General features: G+C 35.3%; 1 protein-coding gene across 6 annotated transcripts in view; it reads left to right on the top strand.

Moving 5' to 3' along the window:
* Positions 1-3010: 3010 nt before the first annotated feature.
* The window catches only part of LOC131038525 (transcriptional adapter ADA2), a 73300-nt gene continuing 51758 nt past the window's right edge, over positions 3011-24552 (top strand). For all 6 annotated transcript variants that reach the window (XR_009104504.2, XR_009104503.2, XM_057970975.2 and 3 more), the window contains exons 1-3: positions 3011-3487; positions 6706-6761; positions 15513-15685. Coding sequence is in view for 4 of the 6 variants with exons in the window: in XM_057970975.2 (XP_057826958.1) it covers positions 3435-3487; positions 6706-6761; positions 15513-15685 (282 nt within the window). In the remaining 2 variants the exon portion in view is untranslated. The remainder of the gene's footprint in view (positions 3488-6705; positions 6762-15512; positions 15686-24552) is intronic.

Genomic DNA, 24552 nt, shown 5'->3' with positions numbered 1-24552 from the left:
GAGACTTCCTAAAATTTAGGCTCCCAAAAATTGTGAAAAATGCAGTCTTAGTAAAATGGCCATATCTCCCTCGTTTCTCAATGAAATTCAAAAATTAAAAAGGATTTGGAAAGTATACTTGAAGGGATAAAATCCATTTTGAGGGTTGGGCAAGATTCATAATAATGAAGGAGAAGTTTGCATTGGAAAATGACTAAGACAGATTGGCGGGATGAAGGACAACATTGTTAGTTTTCTCAAAGTTTTGTAAACGATCCCTCAAAAATAGGATCTTGGATCCACATTCTTAGTAAATTTGTTGGGTATATATGGAATGATAATTCTATAAATTAATTGTATTCATTTGATCAAAGGGGGGGATTAGAAAGACTTGTTTTAGCCCTAGGAAATAGGATAGTTTGTAGTTTCATTTCCAGCAATGTATTTTCAAATTTCTTCTAGAAATTTGAATTCAAGAAAGCATTTCCTTTCTAGCAAGTGTGAGATAGATTAGCTATTTACTTTCATTCTCAATTCCTTCAAGTGTGACTTAGATTATCTTTCCTTTCCTGCAATTTAGAACAGACTATCAAATGAGTTTTCTCAATTCTCTATTGCATACAGCCATGGACACTGCCCTGAATTGATAAATTAAATGATGAGGATTACAATGGCCCCATCATCAAGTATATTCTATCTGTGGCCAATGTAGTTGAGGGTTTCAATGTATAACCTTGTATAAATGGAAGTGCGAATGTGTGCTTTGGTGTGTAGATTGTTATAAATTGTATGTGAATGATATGCAAGTAGCAGAAGTGCGAATTTTAGTTTGTGATGAGCTTTGATGATCATATATTCAATACGATAGTGTGTTGAGACATTGAATGTAGTTCGAGATGTTTGCCATTATATTGTTTGCTACATAGTGGTTCAAGGATAGTTTCATGATTAGGAGATTTTGTTAATTACAATTCATTATTCCCTGTACCTACCGAAAGATAGTGAGTCCTTTGGCAGTATGTGTAGTTTTTTGTATCTTGCCTTACAATTCCGTGTCTTAGTATTGCAAGTCCTTTGTATCTTTCCCTATGGTTGTGCGCCTTAGTTTTGCTAGTCCAATAAGGTGTAGTGAGCTCCTTGACCTTAAGCCTAATACTTTGTGATTAGTTATTCATATTGTGAGTGTGATTCTCATCGGGATTTTTCCCTCCCTGGGTTTTCCATGTAAATCTAGTGTTCTTGTATGTGTTGTGCTTCGTGCTTTCATGTTTCATTATTGTAGAGATAAATTAATTATGGTTTGAAGTTTAAATGGTTGTAAGTAGGTTATTTTAAGGTGCAGACTGATTCGCCCCCCTCTTAGTCCCGTGGGGTGTTCAACATGAATATGTCACTAACATCCCTTTTGTGAGTTATGTTTTGCAACTTGACATGCTCATAATCATTCCCATCTTGAAAGGAGCATTATCAACCTTTATACATTAGTATAATCTTTCATTTAGTTAACATATTACCATTTTTTTTCTTATTCAGAGCTCTAACACTTTTCACTTGGATGGAATCTCGTGTCTTTCACCTTTCTTTACTTTCATTATTTTCAAACACGAATTCAATCAAGTTGTTTTAGTACTTTTTCAAGAATCATCAGTTACATCACATACTTTTAGTGTTAGAAAAAAGTACTTTCCATGTTGTTTGATTGCCTTACTTTAAGAGACATTCTCATTGTAGTTCACATGCACATCAAAGTGGAGGTAAAATGTAACATGATGAGAATCATATACCCCTTTACCCTTATGTTTTGAGCATAATTTGATTAAAATTTCCCATATATAGTAACAAGTCTACAAATAGCACTTTCTTGGTTAAAATTTGCTCATTACATTATCCTAATATGTCCTCATCATCACTTATCCTCAAGGATTTATTTTGGTACCTAGATCTCCCATTCACCACCTTGAATTAGACATGCGGGTGTGGAATTGACTCATCATTTTTGTGGTCACATTTATGAACCTAAAACTTAACAAATTTCAAAATTTAAGTTAACCTCACCAACTTCTTCCTACCAATCATTGTGAGATAACCCAACACACATTTGTGTGGATTTGTGTGCTATGTTGTTGTATATAAAGAGATTCATTATTCCAATTGAAAACATGCCGTGCATGTCCTAATATATTTGCACATTGTCACAGTGACATCATCAAGGATTCTAATTGTATTATTGCTCACATCCTCCTCTTAGGCATACTACATGCTTGCCTACCATCTTAGATCATTGTTCCAAAGACATTTAATCAATCCACACAGGGGATTGGCTAAATGTGAATAAATCCTTCCCCAATGAGTTCCCAAATGATGTCTTTGGATATTGACCCAATTTAGATAGAAGTATATCAAGTTGATACACAATTGTAATAATCATCAACATTCTACATAATGAAATAGCTTATGCGATAGAAGAATATAAAGGGAATAATATACAAATACTTGATAACATTTGATAGTAATAAACCACTTCGAGGGGCAAACCTCTAAAATCAGAACATTATTCACAATACAATGAAAACAATTAATAACTACCTCCTATATATACCATACATACCACTTAAGTTGATCTAACTACCTATGGTAAAATAGAAATGATCATATAAATTAATTAAAGATTACTCTAGTCATGTACACTCAAATTAAAGATATAACATTCTATTAATTCAAGTTTATGAATTATAGTCATACACAAAACTAATAAGATTAGATCCATTCATCTAACAAATCCTTACCTTATTTTCTAGCACCTTCACATATCAATTTCAAACATCTCTGAATTTGTTTTTTCATCTAAATTTTAAATTAAAAATCATATTTGATCTTTTTAAATTCCATAAAATTTATTCAAAAAGTCCCTAAAGTTTGTCATTGTTCTATTATTTAGATTAACATTTTATTAAGGGTTTTTATTTTTCGTAAAAAGACCACAAAACTGTGAACAAATTTCACGGGCCTATATATACTGCTTCAACGAACGCGTTAGGAAATTCGAGGCATTTTTCATAATCTTGTTCCCCCAAGGGAGTCTGAACTTCATCGTTGTATTTTTCAAGCGAATAAGCCGACAGGTAAAGCATGACTGATACATACGGTGTACGCTGTAGACTCACCTCCGTATAATACGGACGATGTACACTGCGGGGGCCGTATGGAGGGTTTGATCAGAGGGTTTTGCCCAATTATTTGAGTAACCAATTTATACCGCTGGCAATTGCAAGAGCAGAAAATAGATCCTCAACGTCTACGCTCCACTTTTTCTTCTGCTCACCGCTAGCTTCTTTCGAAAACACTACCAACGCACCGTTCTATTAAAATGCCCCGGAGTCGCCAGGAACTAGTTTTTGGCATGTGGTCACATTTGAGCCGGAGAGACTTTTAAATTATCGAAGGATTTTGTGGGCATGGGTCGCTCGAGGGGAGTCCTCGCTTCTACAGAGGATGATCCTTCTCAACGGTAAGAGTTTCCCCTGCATTTATTTTTTCTTTCAAGCGTGTCGAGCAGAATTGTTGCCATACCATTCTGTTCAAATTAGCTCGATGTTTGGGAATGTTACAAGTGGGAGTTTAGGTTTTCTTTAGCGCTTCCTTCAAATATTGCCAGACTTGGGCATAAGATGTCCTTTTTGCTTCTTCTGTCATTTTAAATGATAGTAAAAGTATAGCTAAGAATTGCTCAACTTAGTGAAATTATTATTAATTATTTTGACTGTGTGGAGATTATCTGGACTTAGAAGGATCTCACACGGTTATCCTATAAGCGCACAGGTACAAATTGAAACACGGTGGAGGCCTGATAGATGAAATCTGTTTTAATGTACTGGTGGGCAATCTAGGACAAGCATCACTACCATGTTGTGTAGCATAACTTGATAAATGGCAATTCATCCCATTTTTGTGAAAAGAATGTACTTAAAAATATCACACTATGCATCTTAGTGTAGAGCCTTCATTAATTAGCTTTTGATTTAGTTATTAAAATATATCCAAGAATGATGCAATGTAGCAGGAAGAGATACTGTTAAACTTGGCTTTACTTAGACACAAGAGTGTGTGATCTTCAGTTGTGTTGACTTTTTATCACATTTACTATTTTTAGGCCAGCTGTTTGGTCTTTAGGAATGCAACTATAGGAAAAGGACTTTTTGATTATGACATGTACATTTTTCATGGTTGTTTACGCTAGCTATTAAGTTTAGTCTGAACTAGTAAGAAAGAACAAATGCCAACCGTCATTGGAACACCTCCACTTGGTTTTGAGTATCTGATTAGTTTACAACTGCTGTAGATGAATAGTTGGTATGCTTATCTAATCCTATATTGCTTTGAATGTGCCTTCAACACCATCTCTTCAAGCAGAGAGTTGACAGATTTTGCAATCATCCATATACCTGAGTTGAACCCCCAGGATGACTTCGTACTTCTTAGGGGCTTGGCCTCCTCCAGTAATGGTGTAGATATTCAGAGAGTAAACTAGAAATTTCTAGTTTACCCTGGAACATAACCATAAGATGTTTTACTCCCATAGTCAAATCATCACAGAAGCCTTGCAGCACTTGGTGTTGATTACAAACTGCTAGTTGTTCTTTCCTGAGATCACTTAACTTACCCCTGTTTGGCAAGTTGTTGATCCATTGAACTACCTTTACCCACCATTTTCATGTTTGCAACCAGGGCAGAGGGAGAAGCTTCATACTAGGGCAGCAGCGCACACATTACCTAATCTGACAGGCTTTGATGACACCATGGATTCAAATTATTTCAGAAACTCTGCCATCATAGATGCCCTAGATCTTGACACTAGTACTTCTGAAAAATGCTGTGAACATGCCTGTCAGACACCACCCAACTGTAAACTGAATCCTGCACTCTGCTGGAGGAATTGTGAGGAGCCATCATAGAGAATAAACTATAAATTTCCATTTTACCCTTCCAGGGTGTAGCCCTGAGATATTTCATTGCCATCAGGCAAATCAACACAAAGTATCACAGCTTTTGTTGTTGGTAAGCCCAAACTAATTGCATATATAAAGACAAGTCCAAAAAGGCTCTTGATTTATTTTTTCTTTTATATTATCTTTATGTAAACACATACATTTAAATGGAAATCAACTAGTCTAATGTAACTCATTAGACATGTTCAGCATACGCATACAGATCTGAATTTTTTTGATACTTCTAGAAACTCTGCAGTATGCAAATTGATTGCCTCGCTGATCCTGGATACTCTGTACAATCCTGTTGTCACGCTGTACCACTAACTGCTTCCTGAGGGTTTCTGTCCCTAAAAAATCAAGCTGGCATGCCTGGAGGTTTTCGTCTCCATGTGCCAAGAGTGGTGTAGGCAGTATTACTTTCCTGGGGAATGAATAGAGTATTTTAGTTGTTAATTTTCTATTGTGTTGTCTCTTCTTGTCCAGCACTGCTCATATTCCATGTTTCGTGTGATCCTAAATCTTAGTTCATCACTTCTTTATTGCTGGCACTTAACTAGATTGTACACACCCCAATCGATGGTGTTAATTGAAACCAGTTGATAGAACTGACAGATACTGAAAGACTCAACTGCTGCCAAATTGAAAGACACATGACTCAGCTGCCTATTTCAAAACGTGACATTAATTGGAAGGGGTGTTATTTTCAAAATTAACCATGTCAGGATCTACCCCATTAGTTTGGTTAGAGATCTAGTGCTTTTATTAATTTATATAGGAGACATTTTAAATAAGATGTATCTGGCGCTAAGGCCACTTTTATTTGTGGTTTTGTTTGGGCATATATGGACAGGCTATATATTATTATGCTCTGGACATGATTCTGTGTTAGTGGAGAGTTCCTTGATGTTTTTAGTTTGGTCTCTTATTTACACAAAATTAGGTTAATGATGTTTTTAGCGTGGTCTCTTATTTACATATAGGTGCCCTTATTTTATACCATGTTATTTTGAGTGACCAAGGTCTCTATGTTTCAATTGTCGCAAGGTAATTATTGGTTGTCTTTTTCCTTATTAGATAATTGTGGGTGTCTCTTGTCATCTTCTTCCCTTGAAAGGTGGGGCAATGCCTTGATCAAGAAGGATATGGATAAATAAGAAATTTTGTCTAAACTCAATGGTCGCGTCTTCCAAATTCAGCTGTTCTTTGTTGGAGGGAGGGGGGACCATTGTCAATCTTTGTCTGGTCTAATTAGGTTTCTTACTACTTCTCTATATATTGTAATTGGAGTGGAAGACTGTCAGATAGTTTATTATTTTTAATAATAAGATTACTTTAAGCTATATTATTTTTCTTGAATGCACATTACAATTTGAGACAGTGTAGAGAAATTAAATTTGAATGAGCAATAATCTTAAAATTCACTAATGCCTTTATGAAATGGAACATTGTGAGAAATTGGTTTTTGTTACCAAAGAAAAACATATTGAGAAGTGAAAAATGCTGGTAAGTTGTCTCAATTTTCAAGACTAGTTAACTTTGAGTTGAATATGCTGTGAGACAATATTAAAAAAATCTCATTGCTAACATCTTTCAGACAAATTAAATCCACGGGGGTTCTAGGCTCCATCTGTCCTAGTAGTTGAATGGTTCGTCAAGCAGAATTGTTGATTTCTGATTACTAAGAAGGTTTTCTTTTGACACTTTGGAAGGGACTGATTTATCTAACTCAAATGTTCAGGTCCAAAAGGCGAAGGATTGCATCGGGTGGAGATAATCTGGAGAGTGTAATTTCAGGTTAGTCATTAATTTGTTGTATACAGGAATCACGGAGTAATTATTTTTTCTTTAATTATGTTTTCTCTCCCAACCATGAATGGTTGTCTATATTGGTTGAGGCAATTGGTGTATTATTATATGTTTACTAAGAGCATAGTTTGTTATCATTGACCTTGATATTTTGGTTCCTGTTCAGATCTCTGAATTTATTTGTGAGTTTGCTTCTACATTTAATGTTTTAACTTTTGAGGGTTCTCATTTGTTGATTTGAGTTAGGAAAAAAATAAGCAAATTCTGGACGAGTCAAATCTATATTATCTGACTCCTGTTTTCACATTTTATTACTAAAATTTTGATATTCATCTTTTGCTAATCTAGACAAGAAAAGCAACAAATTCTGGGTTCATCAAACTTATAATGTTCATCTCCCTTAGAACAGATACATTCGAAATGGTAGAGTTCACAAAATTCAGATAATTAGACCATGATTGAAATTGATAATAACTACAATAAGTATAATACTATTTCATTTTTGAATCAATCGGATAAATTTATATTTGCAGACATTGGCTTTTATAAAGCCTCTTTCAACTACCCAAAATCTACCATATGGGATACTATCCCCATACAATTGGCTAATCTTTATTTGTTAATTTCATTTAAATATTAACCCACTTACTAATCTACAAAATTTCTAGTGATGTAATATATGCAACATGCCCCCCCTTATTACACTATTCCAAAAGAAGGAACATTGCACTGGGTCTGACCACAACAGCCCCACATAGTAGTTTGATGAAGTGGCTTCACCAAATCTCCTAACTCAACCAGTATACATCAGACTGAACATATTAGTATGCCCTGACTGTCCAACAATACCTGTGAATTGAGACGTACTCAACTATTCACAAGTACACCAGTCTTGTGAATTGGGACACACTCAACTATCCGCAAGGATACCACTCCGTATGTGAATCGAGACATTCACACTATCTACACTGCAACATACGGATGTGAATCAAGGCATATTCAACTATCCACAACAATTCTTCTGCAATTGAAGACATACTCAGCATCTTTAGATACACACTTTTCCTGTATTATGGATTGAGACATACTCAATTATCCATAGACACGACAAACCATGAAATTGCCAAGCCCCCTTGCTCCAAGAAGCCACATAGATGAAGAAATGTGCCTCTCACGCAATGTACCATCTTTGAGCAAGAAGCTATAGCTTGAGATGGGTAAGATTCCTCTGATCTCTGTCCTCCACCCTTTTCTTTGACCTCTGTAATCTCTATATACCAGCTTTAGCATCTGAAAACACAAACATAATGCGAGTATCAATTGTGTTGTTGTGATACTCATTTTTCCATGTTCAAAAGAGAGTGTTGGTTCAAATGATAATGCACAATTATAAAGGATTTTTCCAAAAAATGTGTTACCATATCTCCAAAACTGAAAGATGCTATCACTAGTAGATTCTAGAGGTGACTGGTTACATGCCTATGTTTTCTTTGAAAAGAACTTTGTAGCTCCTATTTCATAGAGCATGTATACATAGACAATATGGCATGAACAAAAAGAACCTTGTGAAAGTTGACTTGAGATCTCTCGTCCTTCTATATCTAAAAAAATGTCTCCTTTATATAATTTTTTTAAACATTAATTTGAAAGATGTTGATTCCAATAAGTCGACACAAATCGAAATTGAAATGCCCTTTTTCAATGCCTTTTTAGCACAACTTATTCTTATGCAAATATTTTATAGCATGTTTGCAAAAGAACTCTTCCTTATTTATCATATCACTTTTCCTCCATGGTTAAAAGTAAATCATTGTGCAAAATTTAAAAAACTTTATCTTTCTTGGCCAGCCCTTTTACCTATGTTTTTGTAATCTCTTATTTGCTACCTTAGAAAAAGTAAAAACTGTTTGCTGTGCGACATTCCTCTGACTATCAATGTTTGAGAAAAAACAAAAAAGGAATAATTTAATAAAAGACGATAAAATAGGAAACATTCACCGAACATAAAAATGAAAAATCATGCAATCGTTGCCTCTCTTGCCATCCTTCTGTTCTCAAGGCATATTACTAATGGTTGTTTATCTACAACAGCAGAAACTTTATTTTGCCATCTCCTACTTAATTTTCAATAATATCTCTCTTGGCAGTTCTCCAATGCCACTCAATCCTTAAATTTTAATCCTGTTTGAGAAATATGCAGACCTTAATAACTGATATTGATGAGGCAAACACTCTCAATAAAGTCCCTCATATTTGTTTCATTATGATTTTTAATGATTGGCGTGCTCCGATACTGTATTGAAAATGGTAGAGCTCACAAAACACAGATAATCACACCATGATTGAAATTGATAATACACAATAAATATACTAGTATTTCATTTATGATTTGATCAGATAGATTTACATTTGCAAACGGTGGCTATTATAAAGCCTGTTTCAATCACCCAAAAACTGCCTTCTGGGATATTTATTCCTAATTTTTATTTATCTAAATATTATTCCAGTTACTAACTTTCATTTAAAATTCTAACTTACAAATCATATTATGATGTAATATTTTCAACATGATGTTGAAAACTTAAATCTATTGCAAGTAGTATGGGTAGTTTAGATTGGTGCACCATATATTCTAGTCTACATGAAAAGTTTAGATGTAAATTTTGACACTACATTATCTGGCTATATTTGTATTGTTAGTGTAATAAGGATATGAACTGTTTGCAACGGTCCAACTCTGAGAATTATCACATTTTTTAACTATTTTAACCACATTTTGATGTGATGTATAAACCCTCAATAGTGCTGAAATCATGTAACAAATCTTATTTCTATCACATGTTCTCCTGGCTTAATTACTTTTTTGCGAAAGATAGCAGTGTTTAGGGACCTTAGACCTGTAAAAGTGGAGTTAAAATATCAGTCACCAACAGAGCATTATAATTATTTCTTGGGACCTTAAAATTACAAAGAGCCTGTTATCTAGCTGCAATATTCAGAATACCACAGAAACTTGTTGGAGTTCGAAACTATTTTCCAATGTTGGTAGAGAATCTTCTTAATGCACCTGATTAGATATATGAAGGCTCTCAAATGGCTGATAGTAAATCATTCAAGTCTCAGCCAACCGATTATACTATCAACAGCATGTTCCTTCATCTTGACCTTAAATGCTATAGTTCCTTCATTGGTGGCCACGATAGAAGCTGCACAAGATTACAACAATGGGGGAAAGAGGAGTATAGAGCAATTCTAAACTGAGGTAAACTGAAGACCACTGCACTTTCTTTCAGCTGACTTCATATTCAACTATCATCCTTGTTTCCACATCTCTCTCATTAATGTAACAAGGAAATCTGTAGCTATTATTTTCATATCATGCAAGAATGTGAGATTTAAGCTGGATCAGTCTTTATGTATAACTGTATGGATTATCTCATCTGGATTTGGTGCTATTTTGTCTCCCTTTATATTCATTGCATAGTTGCATGGGTACTTGTACCGGAGACTCGGACGCGTATCCCGCACCGGAAACTTGGTTGGAAACGTCTCCATAGAGAGGAGACTTCCCACTAACGTATCCACCTGTCTCCCACCGTCTGCAAGCCAAACAAAAAAAGGAAACCCTAAAATGTTAAAAAAAAAACAAAACGCAGGCAACAAAATAATCAAAATGCAGTACAAATGGAAAAAAACAATGCTCAAAACAAATGCAGGTCACAAGGATTTCTTAAAACGTTGCAACAGCCTTTACTAAATTATTATATTATATTTAATGTTCAATGCCATTATATTTTCAGAATTTCTATAAATTATTAAATTATATTTAAAAGAAATTGGCATCTCCAAGTACCCACATCTCCTATTTTGAAAAAATAGCCATACCGGTACCAGCACCAGTCTCCAAAGTCTCCAAGTACCCCCCGTACCCGTGCAACCTTGATTCATTATGATTTTGGCTTGCAACTGACGTATTTCACATTTCATATATTCTAAATAAATTTATGAAAGACTAGGTTCACATAGTACTCTCCTGAGAGATGCCACTCATGTTGACTTATTGACATCTGGATGCGTGTCATTGAGATGTACCTTGATTGAACTACTAATGTGTTTGTTTGGAGGGCTTGCATTGGATCACATTTTGAGGGCTTGTATATGGCAATTTATGTATGTTCTGCAATAAGTTCATCTGTTGATGTCTTCTGTATGACTGTCTTTCAGGTAATCATTTTTCAATATATTTATTTACTATCCAAATGGACAATCAGTTGAATATGTATGTACATATCAGCTTGTTGGTTGAAGCTTGTAGGAAGATCTTTCCCAGGGTTTTTTCAGATTCCACCTCCATCCTTGCCATTCAGGTAGAGTTCCATAGGACGACTGTTTATAAATATGAACCTAAATTTTTGGTATTAGGTGAGATTCCCAGCAGCATTTGATAGCTGCTAAATTGGGAAATGTTTTTCCAATAGAATAATGAGAGTTACAGATCTCTTCTTATTGTGTCCATTGGTATTATCATTATGGTTGTTTAGAGTTGTAGAGATTTTACATGCATTAACTACAGTTTTTTTTGATTATTTGACCAGTGTTCTGACTTCTTACAAATGTGTATATGTGTGTATATGGGTATGCATATATGTGTGTATGGAACCATCATGAAAGGCAGCGAACAAGTTACATAAAAGATTAGTGTTGTCTGATTATTATGAAGTACTGTTGAGGTACTGCCAACTGCCATTATTTAGTAATGTAAAACTTATGCGCAGATTTGATTAGAAGTTTTTGTTTACAGATTACAAACTAGACATGGTTGATATCTACTCCAACAATCTACGATATCCTTCATATTCCAATTCAAGTCTTTGTTAACCAAGAGACATCCAGAAAAAAAGAATAATTGTTGCAAATGAAATACTATATATTCCAATGCTAACTTATACCTAAGTAAAGACCTAAAATCAATCCTGATTGGGCCTATATTTAATTTTCCCTAAAGAAATGATATACAGCACTAACATTTTCTTACAACCACGAACTGAAATTTAATTTTTATCTGTTAACATATTGATTAAGTGCAAAAGGGATACACGCTATAGGAAAGGTAATCATAGGGAGGATTAAAAAGTTAAAAGAGAAACAAAAAACTTTGGTTATACTTTGTATATACAAAATATATGCTATTTACAATAGCAGCCTGGACAGTGAAATTTCACGAGCACACTCTCATCCTACATCTGACTATATGTAATATCCTCTCTTTGAATAAGATTTAATAATAAATAATAATAATAAAATTAAAATACAAAAGAATAAAAATAAAAATAAAATAAAAATCTAAAGGAATATACTTAAATATAATTAAAATTTGATTAAAGTTAATGAATGGTCAAAAGGCATGAAATGATAAGTTGTGTCTCCCCCAAATATGAGGTATAAAAGGGAGAAGAGAATACATTTGAAAGTGGGATAATTTGGGAATCAGATGTGCAGATCTCATTTAAATAAGAAGTGTAGATCTGATTGTGAAAGGTTGTGTCCCTTTCAAAGGCAGAAATAATGAAGAGTTGCATTTTCAAAGGGTGCTAATGGTGAAAGGGTGTGTCTCTTGCCAAAGGGCATACATGATGAAGAGGCGTGACCTCTCCCTCACATTGAGAGAAAAAGGAATCAAAAGCCTCTAGTGACATCACCATGGATCAGATCAGATCAGAACTGTTACTAAGTTACAGGCAGTAACATCCTTGTTCTTTGGTGGTATGCATGGGGATGTGCTTAATATATTAAACCTGATAATGCTTTTATGCAGAATTTAATAGTAATATTAATATAGACTGCAATATGTATGACAGTCGTAGTTAATTACATATTTATTCATAATACATTAAAAGTTAGTGTATGATACTTAATTACATATTTATTCATAATACATTAAAAGTTAGTGTACTCATAGCCCAATTACTTAATCAATTCTAATTCTTCCCCAAGGAGAGGTGTGGTGTTGTTAGGGAGAGGCAGAGTGAATCCATCCCAAAAATAGATGAGCCCCAAGGGTGAATGGACTGATGATCCTGAAATCTGGGCTGCATTATGAGCCCCAAGGGTGAATGGACTGGTGTTCCTGAAATCTGGGCTGCATTATGGAGGTGGTGTCATTGCATCCTAGACAAGTAAATCCCCATCCAGGATTGAGAATTAGAAGGGATTAAGATTAAAACTTGAATATGGACAATATCAGTTGTACTATGAGCAAACATAGTTACTTAGTTTGTGTAATTAGTGTAAAGGCAAAACTAATGAGTAGTGATGTATGCTATTCCTTGGAATTGGCAGCCTCCCAGTAGGGGACATTACACTATATCTGAGCATGTTAAATTGTTTTAACATATGGTAGTCCTCCAGTCAGTGACTTAATCAATTCTAATTCTTCCCCAAGGAGAGGTGTGGTGTTGTTAGGGAGAGGCGGAGTGAATCCATCCCAAAAATAGATGAGCCCCAAGGGTGAATGGACTGATGATCCTGAAATCTGGGCTGCATTATGAGCTCCAAGGGTGAATGGACTGGTGTTCCTGAAATCTGGGCTGCATTATGGAGGTGGTGTCATTGCACCCTAGACAAGTAAATCCCCATCCAGGATTGAGAATTAGAAGGGATTAAGATTAAAACTTGAACATGGACAATATCAGTTGTACTATGAGCAAACATAGTTACTTAGTTTGTGTAATTAGTGTAAAGGCAAAACTAATGAGTAGTGATGTATGCTATTCCTTGGAATTGGCAGCCTCCCAGTAGGGGACATTACACTATATTTGAGCATGTTAAATTGTTTTAACAAATGGTAGGCCTTCAGTCAGTGACCTACTATACTCCTGCCATAACAAGCTCAGTGAGCACTAAATTATTAGAGTATTTTGTAGTGGATGCTGGTTGTTGTCTCAACGTGTTACAAACATAGTCAATTGAGTATTGACTTCTTAAAATGTCACTGGTTGCAATTAATGGGTTTACCTTTTATAAATTTATAAAGTGAATGACCATCTCCTACTATATTGATTCATTCCCTATTTATTAATTCATACTGCAATCAATTGTTGGACAATGCATGTAGTATGACTATTGTGGTATACATGGGGTTTTGCTGTGAATTTATGGTTGTAATGACAATGACATTGATCAGGTTTATACTTCCTGATAGTGCTGCAACAATGTGTCAAAAGTATTAGCAGTCCATTTACATTTCAACTGAGATTTATTGGAAAGTGTGTTACTATTTTTTTAATTACATGATTTTAAAAGGCAAAATGCCAAAATATGTTGATTTTATTATTTCACATCAAATGTAGTCCATAATGAGTGAAATTCTTAACTTGATGATGGCTTTAATGTCAGTGAAAGATTTTCAGTTTGTGATTGTGTGCATTTTTTGGCTGAGTAATGTTTCAATGGTATCGGATATTATTCTAACAATTTTCTTGCAGGAATATCTATTATACATTGTTTTTTGTATCCATTTGTACTGAATTCTATGTTTACGATCTTGTGAGTGTAAATTTGATTTCTGAAGAAATGCATCTTATTACAACTAGAGGTAATAAGATGGCATCAACTTAACAAGATGTTGACAAGGAAAATCCTACTCTTGAAAGTAGAGAAAAGGTAACAGATGGTTTTGGGCTCAAGTGGCAGGATTTTGCATCCTTATGAAAAATTAAGAAATGATATGCTTGGCTCTGATAAGATGACCCACATCTTGCTTGAGCAATCTCTATTCTTGTTACACTGAAAGGGGATGTGTCCAGCAGAAAAGTTGCCAGCCAATTTGTTTGTGAGTATGTCACAACTTTCCCTGATCATGTTGTAGTTCCACCATTCCCCCAGAAAGTTGCAGCAATCAAAAAAATGAATTCAGCTTGGAAATAACTACAAAAAAAGGTTTGGCAACAGTGTAACTTCAGGAGACATGGCTGAATGTTTCCTCTTTTCCACAAATACTGCAAGATCATATGGTCAGACCAGCCTTGTTATGCCTTGATTTGGCTGCCTAACATTGGTCAAGCATTAGCCATCCCAAGAACCTGTGTTAAAAGGATCTTGAATTCCAGTACTGTGGTCTTGCCAATGTAGATGCAAATAAATTGTATCTTTTATCCTTACCTTCCAACCATGGTATGTGGCTCGTGATTGCAACTGGAATCCAGGAATGATGTCATTTAGGTTTATAAATTTATCTCTGCTGAGAAGACACTACGTAAGATTTTAAGTATAATTTGGGCATGTTGAGTGTTCTGTTTTATTTTGATGAAATTTCAATGTTTATTAAAAAGTGGATCCTCATTTCCTGAGAAGACCATGTCTGCTGGCTTAAATAAGTTCCATATTTCAATTTTTTCTCAGATGAATTACTCCCTTACTGGGTGCTCATGTTGGCTGTTATCCTTAGCTGTGCTCTCCACTTCAATTGACCTACTTTGATCATCTAGCAAAATTGATATAATTTTAATTTCAATTCAAATTTATATGATGCCATTTTGATTGCTCAAAAAAAGGTTGTTGAATGTACCGATAAATGTAACAAAATGAGGGTTCCAATGGATATTAACAAATCTTTCTCATTGCTTTAGCTTGAAAGCACCATGCTTCTACAAATAGTCTTTAGTAAGGATATCATGCTTTGTAGAACACTAATTGCCAGATTCTTGATAACATTTTTTCTTTGTTTTGGGCATTGTGCAGGTACAAATGAAGGAAAAAGGGCACTGTATCACTGTAATTACTGTAGCAAGGACATTTCTGGGACAATACGCATCAAATGTGCTAAATGTCCTGATTTTGATCTCTGTGTTGAGTGCTTTTCTGTAGGTGTTGAGGTCACCCCTCACAAGAGCAATCATAATTACAAGGTTATGGTAAGTGGTTAGGATAAATGTTATCCTTTAGTTACTACCTTTATTTTGGAGATAGTATTTGGCAAGCATTTGTAATATCATACAACTTTCTTTCGTAATGATCATTAAATGAGTCAATCTAGACAATAGTTTGACCATACTTACCAATTCACCCTAGTATCAGCAGGAAAATTGATTTTATTCATTGGGCCATAAAATATCGACTTCCATATTATTGCATAATATGTTGGAACATATTAGATATGTGGTTGTCTCATGCTTGACTGGTTACGTCTTATTTCTTAAATGCAGACCATTATTTGTCTTTTTTGTAGGTAAAAAATGGGGGTTAGTGAGGGTCCTCATCACTTAACAAGTTGGGGTTTCAAAATGAAAGCCTGGACATAGAATAGGAGATCGTCAAATGGCCAAGTACTATTTAGGATATCCATAGATGCCGTGGATGCCCTCAGATCACTTACCTCGAATAACATTTCAATAACATGAACAGAAATTTCAGGAAAAACAAAAAGTAATTCATTGTATTGGCGAATTTCATCAATATCACAATCCTATCATCTTTTATTTTGAAAATCTGAACTGAAGTTGATAAAAGTATATCCCTTTTCTTCTGTGTAACTGTTGGCTTCTTTGTTATCACTGCCTGCTAGGAGGATCAGCATATTTGTTAATAATATCAAGCAAAGGGAGGAGGGATGGTTACTGACTCTACAACCAAATGCCTACCCGTAACACTGATAAGATCATTTCTGAATTTGGCAAGCTGGTCCAGCACTGAAATATCTTCCTGATAAAATTCTTAATCCTAGATTCATATGGTGGCTCCATTCCTTACAATTTTGTAAGATTTGTTGTAACTTCGGATTTTCAGAGTTGCCCATAGATGGGCTGTTGGTAATGATTTTAGAATCATTTTTATCTCCAGCTTAAAAGTTCCTAACTAAATTGCTAGTTGATGACTGCAGAAGATTGCTTTGGCCTCAAAACTGTTGTTTGTAGTTGTCCCAAAGTCCCTGACGTAAAATATGAGAGTTCTACATTAATTATCCCAGATAGTACTTTAAACTTGCTAAGTAGATTGACTTTAGAAGCTCCATTGAAGTTAAGTATGACCCATTCTTTTATGAAATTGTTGGGAAATATATCTCAAGATGTCGCTCTTCATGACAACAATGATATCTGAAGGATATGCTATTTGTTATTTACCTAAAACCTAGGGGTAGATGTCCCACTTCATAACAACAATTGTATCTGAAGGATATGTCATTTGTTATTTACCCAATTCTTTTAACCTCTGTTATATATTGGTTGATGAAGAGGGTGACATGTGGCTTACATCCCTAAGTTATATTGGGAAATGTTAATGTTAGAATATAAGTATTTATCACATGAGCGGGGAAGTGGTAGTTGGAGGTATTTGAGTGTAATACATTGAAGTGCTTAGGCAAGAGAGAGTCGTACATAGGATGAGTATTGTATGTGTTTGGGATATCATGTAGGAGATATAGCACGGAGTGTTTTCTTCTGATAAGGTGCATTGTACAATATTGCCCTACCACAAGGGTTTCTTCAATTCTAAGTATATTTGACATTATGGTAGCTTGGCTTGAAAACAATTTGTGTTGTGAGATCTCTCATTTATTAGATTGAGAATTTCTATTAGCATAGGCAGGCTTATAACATCTGGTATTATAATTCGATTTGTGCAAAGTGGAAGAATTTTTTTGCTGTTTTTTATTCCAAACAAGCTGTCCATATTGTAGAGGTCGTGCACCTACACTGGTCTGCAATTAAAGTGGCCTTGGATTCATTGGAAAGATAATTTTGTGAGCTTTTTGCAAAATGGTCCCTAGAAGGATGTATAGCCATATCATGGGAGATATGCTGATGTAAAGTTGTCTCTGTGATTCTGAGTTTTGACATAAGTTTTTCAGCTTGAAACTACTGTACTATTTTTGTAGAAGGTTTTTAACCTCGTCTAGTCTCCAATTTAATTCATTGGAAGGAAAAGTTTGTTAGCTTTTCAAAAATTAATCATAAGATGGATTTGTAGCAGTATTGAGAAGATACGATGATTTTAAGTTGATGTTGTGATTGTGATTTTTTCAATGTGAAATTAGGTCAATTTTTTAATATCTTGCAGGCCTAGCAAGGAAATTGAATTATTATTATTAATTTTTTTGGAAGTGGAAAAAAATATTTAAATCTACTTTTCTACACATTTATTTTTAGATTTATAGTAGAAAAGGTGATTAATTGGATGATTTTTTTAAAAGCCCTCATTTTCTTTGAGCTTCCTAGATTTGATGGAAGTGCTAATGCTATTGGATTGTGGTTCTGATTCAAAATGGCTTATGACAAGCAATATTTAATAGGCTTTTGGAAGTTGCAACTTTTGCATGATTTAGTCATTTCATGATCAAGTTTTTATGGGTCAAAACATAACAAGTTTTCTTAGATATATGAACGACAAAAGAAGCAATAGTTGATAAGGATTAGGAGGATGGTGAAGAAGCAGCAAAATGCAAAGATGACAAGGAAGAGACGATGTTGATATTAACAATAAAGGTGGATGAGATAGAGGATAAGAACACATGCAATGTAGCTCCAAGGAATGAACATTTAATATTTCAATTTCATAGATGTATTCAAAAGGGAAAAAGTCATTGTATCCATAACACCTAGCAAAATGTATAACTTCATCAACATTGACTTAGCCAAGGAACCATATGTTCAAGAAAAGAAGATGGTAAGACTCTTAAAGTTTTTAAAGGTTTGAAATATTTATGCTTTGGATAGGACTATGTTAGATATTCTTCTTGGATGTCTTTGGTTAAAGACATCAGGAATAGTAAACATTAATGTGGAGAAGAAGTTCTTTGGTATAGGAAGAAAAACTGTAACTTTGAAGGATATCACAAATAATGGGGATCAAAGCAAATTTAAGGTAGATAATGTGAATGGAACTGAAGAAGAACATATAGAATGATTGAAATAAGAACAAGAGGAAAATTAAGAAAAGGATCAAGAGGAAAGGGGTAGTTCCATGCAATATCCAAACGAACTCGTGGACATAAGGTTGAAAAGTCAAATATATCAAATAATGCTCTAGAGATAGTTGAAAAGGATGTAACATATACACATCCACATCATTGTGAGATTTAAAAATCATGGGACTACAATACTACATATTATGGTAGAACTAAGTATGAACATTCATGGGAGTAGTGATTGTTGTTTGTGGAGGCAAATGAAGAACTAGTATGGTTTGAATGGAATCAAATTGACAACAAAATATGGAACAAAGTTGGGAGTTGGGTACAATCAAGCACATATGGATGGCCTTTATGATAGATCATGGCATCATGTTTGTAATGACTTGCAACAATTTTTACTATTGAACTTCTTCTTTCGTTTTGAGGATGAAACATGATAGGGGGATGGAATGTTAGGTTCCTAGGGGTATGATACTATAATATATATTTGAGTTGTATTGGACAATGCTAGGAAAAAAGTATTTATCCCAAATATTTATAAGTAGTTTGAAATCAATTAAGGTGCTTAGGCAAGAGTCATATGTAGGGTGAACATTGTATACATTTGGGATCTTGTGTTGGAGGTATAGCGTGCAACGACATCTTTCAGTAAGCAGCATTGCATGCTGATGCCCTATCTCAAGGGTATATTCCATTTTTGAGTATATTTGATATTAGGGCATCTTGGATCAAAGAGCTATTATACACTCTCTACAAGAAGTCTAAAAACAATTATTGAAAACAAAAAATGCCAAATTATTAAATGTATTTTTATTGTTTTAAAATTAAATTTTAATATGTAATCTCTATTATAAAAAAGTGGTTTAATTATGGTGTTTAATTTTGGTTAAGGGCAAAGTATGCAACCATAGGGAGTAACTTGTGTAGTTGACTGGCTTCTTTATTCATATTACAAGAAATTCATCATGTTCATTATAGAATCATATTACCCAACATTAGAATTGGATTGAGCTTTTGTATGAGATTCGACACACAAATTAATGTAATTTCATTGTTTTCATTGTTAATGTGCATATATAATAAGTACAACATAGGCCCCTCAAAAGCAACTTCTTCGAAGTTCAACTCTCAATCTAGAAATGGGTGTATTATTCTCCTTCACGACACATTGAACTGAAAGCAAAAGGAGGAGGATAATCTAAGAATCCCTGCTTATTTGGCCCTTAATTTTTCAGTTAGGTAGGTTTGACATTTCGTCAAACACTTTGCATGCAAATGTCTGAGTTCTGTTTTCTAAGTTTGTTTGCACTTGATGTTGATTTAATGATGCCAAAACATATAAACTACAAATAATATTTGCATGAACCAATAACAAGCTTGACACAATCGATTTGCACTTTATTCAATAATGAACCAGGTCTGATTACACTTTAATTTGGTCTGATTCAAACTGTATCAGACTTGTAATTTTCACAACATGTGCCTATAGCAAAACAAACTTAAGATCTGGGTTCTTTATATACCCGATTGCTTCTCTCCTTGTGTAGACCCAATATGACATCAAATAGTGCATGTATGGCTGAAGGAAATGCTTGCAGAGAAGTCTGAGATAAATCTGAATATATCCTGAGGATATGGCAGCCAATATCAAACCCTAGTTGGAAGATTTGCCATTACAACCCATAAATTTGCCACCAAACCCTTCTAACTTAATTCTGATATGAAATATAAATCTGCAGACAAGAGAATGATGCTAATAACCCCAAAATGCTTTACCAAGCGAGATACTTCTCCTCCAAACCCTAGCGATATTGATGAAAATATGCTATTATAAACTTCAGATCTGAATTCCTTTGTCTTCAACCTGCATTAATAATCACTATAAACCTGCAATAAGCCCAATGATGAATAATGGATGAATCCACCTCTCAATGTTGGGTTTCCATCCAATCCACTGATTTCCAATGGTTTCCATGTTCAAATGGCTGAACCTGTCAAGACCAGCCAATAATGGAGAAATTTCATGTATCACAAATCAACATAATGAGCTTAGGAGGTGATAGAGTAACTTTTATAATACCTCCTTGCACAACCCTGGAACCCAAAATCACTTTATATGATTTTTAATAGTTTTTCTCCTCTTAAAAAGGGGTCGTCCTACTCCTAGGCATAAAATATTTTATTAAAATTTACTTTTCCCTTCCTTTTTTTAAAGTTACTTTATTCAATTTCACTTTTATTTATTTAAACTGACTTTTATAATATTATTTTACAAAGATTGTTTATAATATTATTTTATAAAGCCCATTAAAATAAGATTATAATCTTTTATTTCTCCATGGCCAAAATATCAAGAAGTCCAGCTGATCCTTCCTTATACCTCCAAATTAGCCTACCGGAATGATGGAATAGGCTAATTGTATCTCTGAGTGATCACTATGGAGAAGGGGACATTACAGATAAAGTGGGAACAAATCCTATACTGACATCCATTGTTTTAAACAGTGTAAATTTTAGACATCAAGTAGAAACCAATCATAAGGTTTCTCTTCTTCCCTAAAATTGATATGATCACATTAAATGTAGCAGCATGTTTCCTTATTTTAATAACATCAAATAGGTTATCTATTGACAAACAACAAATCGTGAGCTTTAATTGAAGCAGCTGAACAAGAAAACTTCAAGGTAAATGCATTCAGATCATTACATGCAAACTGTTGATTACTATGTTTTGCCGAGTTTCAGGATAGGGGGATGACGGCATGCATTTCGGGGATGAGATTTTTTTAAGGCCATTTTTGGGGATGAGAAGGAATGGCAGAGAGGACAACTATATATATATTAAAAATGTAGGGAAATTTCAGATTTTCATATGATAACATTGACAAAGTTGCAAATTTAATCATATTGACATATATATTATAGTATGAAAGATTCAAAAGTACAAGTTCACATATACATTATTGTTGTGTTGTAGCAAAACACAGTCACAATGTCCAAAGCATAATAATAGAAAGTATGACGGTTGCCTCTAATCAGCATCTACCAGCATGACATCAAAATCAGAGTCTGAGTTACTGCAACTATGAGTAGGAGGGGTTGACTCATCCAATGGAACTCCAACCATTCTCTCCTATGTCTCATCTGGGCAGCGCCCTCTAGATCAATAGCCCACCTTAAAGCTGGGGTTTGTCAATACTCCAAAGTTTGATGATCCTGGAGTTGCAAAGCACTGTGCATGGCCACTAATTTCTTTTCATGTCTAGAGGTCAGCCTATTCCTCATGACATAGTGAATAAGGCTGTCGAATTCCTCTCTGCAGCAGAGAAACTAGCAACCTGTGAAAGGAGGTGAAAAATAAATTACTAATTAGGACATTCGATTGTTATGATTATCAAAATATATAAATGTTCAACACTAATCAAATTAATAAATTACCTATGAAAGGAAGCGAATGGCAAGCTTTATCATCTTTGGTGCATCATTCCCATGTCATGTCCACTATCCAATAGGATCCTTTTGAGCTAATGTAGCTCTATCTGTTGGTGTTGGAAATAAGCCACACCCGGACCGACGATGGACTGGTCCAAGAGGGGCCAGTAGCTCAGTGGTAGAGCACTCCAGCAGTGTATGGAAGGTCCTAGGTTTGAGTCCTAGCTGGTCCATGTCTCAACATGGTATCAGAGCCAGGTCCAGGCTAGGAGCCCCAAGCACACGAGAGGTGTGGCTTAAGGTGGGGTGTTGGTGTTGGAAATAAGCCACACCCGGACCGACGATGGACTGGTCCATGAGGGGCCAGTAGCTCAGTGGTAGAGCACTCCAGCAGTGAATGGAAGGTCCTAGGTTTGAGTCCTAGCTGGTCCATGTCTCAACATGGTATCAGAGCCAGGTCCAGGCTAGGAGCCCCAAGCACACGAGAGGTGTGGCTTAAGGTGGGGTGTTGGTGTTGGAAATAAGCCACACCTGGACCGACGATGGACTGGTCCAAGAGGGGCCAGTAGCTCAGTGGTAGAGCACTCCAGCAGTGTATGGAAGGTCCTAGGTTCGAATCCTAGCTGGTCCATGTCTCAACACTATCTACCTTGGCCTCTGGTTTGCCGAATGATGGACCGCGAAGATTATAAACATTAGTCCATTATGCTCACCTCCTTAACTAAATACATTTTTGAAAGGGTGTTAATAAATCCTTCTTTCACCTCTTTGTCATCAAAGGGAAGTATCCTTCTAGGTCTTGGTGCATACCGCTTGGGATTAAAAGCAAAGGCTGCCATATGAAGTGGGGCGTTCATAGTGTTCCACCACTGCATCACAATGGGTTTAATTTCTTGCTCATATAATCCCAAATTAGGATCCCTATAACAAATTGTTTGCTTTATTTCTCCAAGGATGCTGTCAAATGTATCATAAATCTCTCTAAGATTTGGAGAGTTTGAATCAGCATAGCTTATTATATCCACAATTGGTGAAATGAAGGAGCAAATATATCTGCAAACAAAAATTTGAAAAAAGACAAGTTAGAACTTAGAAAAATCAGATTTTTTTCATTAAAACCAGCAATCAAATTATAAATAAAAAATGCATTAATAAAAAGAAAATCAGCAAGTTATTAAATATTATTAATAGCATTTGTTAACTTCACATTGGATCACCAATTATCATCAAGATTTTTTTGTTTGATGCTTCTCCCTTCTGCAGTGTTTGCCATAAACTGTCTATTCCACTCTGAATTAATCGTCATCAAGTATAGAGCCTCTTGCACCTCGAGTATCCTCTCGAACAAAATAAAGTAGCTAGCATACCTTGTCTCTACAGGCTTGAAAATGTCTTGAAGAGAGTGAGGTGTGATGGTTGCAAATGAACACCTGAATATTTCTAGCATCTACAACCACTTGCTGCCCCCAATCTGTCTTCCCTATGTCTTTTAATGTAGTGTTCAACGCATGAAGACAACAAGGGGTGCAAAAGCTGTGCTTGTCAGCACTCTTAACCATCAAACCAGCTAATTTGCACACGTGCCAAATCAATGACCATCTGCAGAGCGGTGGCTGCCCCAACTTCGTCTTTGGCATCTCTCAAAATATGAAACTGGAATTCTGCCTCATTGCACTTCCTAGAACAATCAATGGCTCTAAGGAAACATGAGCCAGCTTAACATGTGACCATGGTATTGATAAGTGACTGATGTCTAATCCCGGTCCACCCATCCATGATAATAGAGTAGCCTGACCTAATCCAACACTGTCTCATATCCTCCATCACCACACTCACCTTGTTATATTCTTTGTCAAGGAGTGTAGTGCATAGTTTATTTTCTCTAGGGGGGGCAATTGAGGTACCAACAGCTGCCACATCTCTAAACATTTGTTTGAAGTAGGGATAATGTGGTACATGGGATTGGATGGCATGGGCAAAGAAAAATATGGATATGGAGGACTTGCCACATCTTGTGCATGCACATTGAACAAACTAGCAATTGTATTTGGCTGGTCATTAGAAGTACTAGTAGCCTTCCTCTTCACTCTTGTGGAACTATGAATATCACTACTAGTAGCAACACTAGGACTGCCAAACATAGAGGGCATATGCATAGCTGATTGTGCGGATTGTGTTTGCATTGGCTGCTTTGTAGGCTGTCCCTCTGCCTCCATCTGCAATTTATAACACTCTACCCTCTCATTGTCTTTTATTTCTCTACAAACCTTGACCCCGTGGCCTGTAAAACCCAATAATGAGAATAGACTCTTGTGTAGCTCCTATTAAATTTTTCTTTGCAAATGTGACATGAACACAATCTACTGTCCCCCATGTTTTTCTCTTTGTTTTGGTCTAGGCATTTTGCCAATTGAATATTTTTAGGATTAAAGGGGCCTT

Source organism: Cryptomeria japonica, chromosome 10 (genome assembly GCF_030272615.1).
Source record: "Cryptomeria japonica chromosome 10, Sugi_1.0, whole genome shotgun sequence".
NCBI lineage: Eukaryota > Viridiplantae > Streptophyta > Pinopsida > Cupressales > Cupressaceae > Cryptomeria > Cryptomeria japonica.
This window is presented reverse-complemented; position numbering and strand designations above follow the sequence as displayed.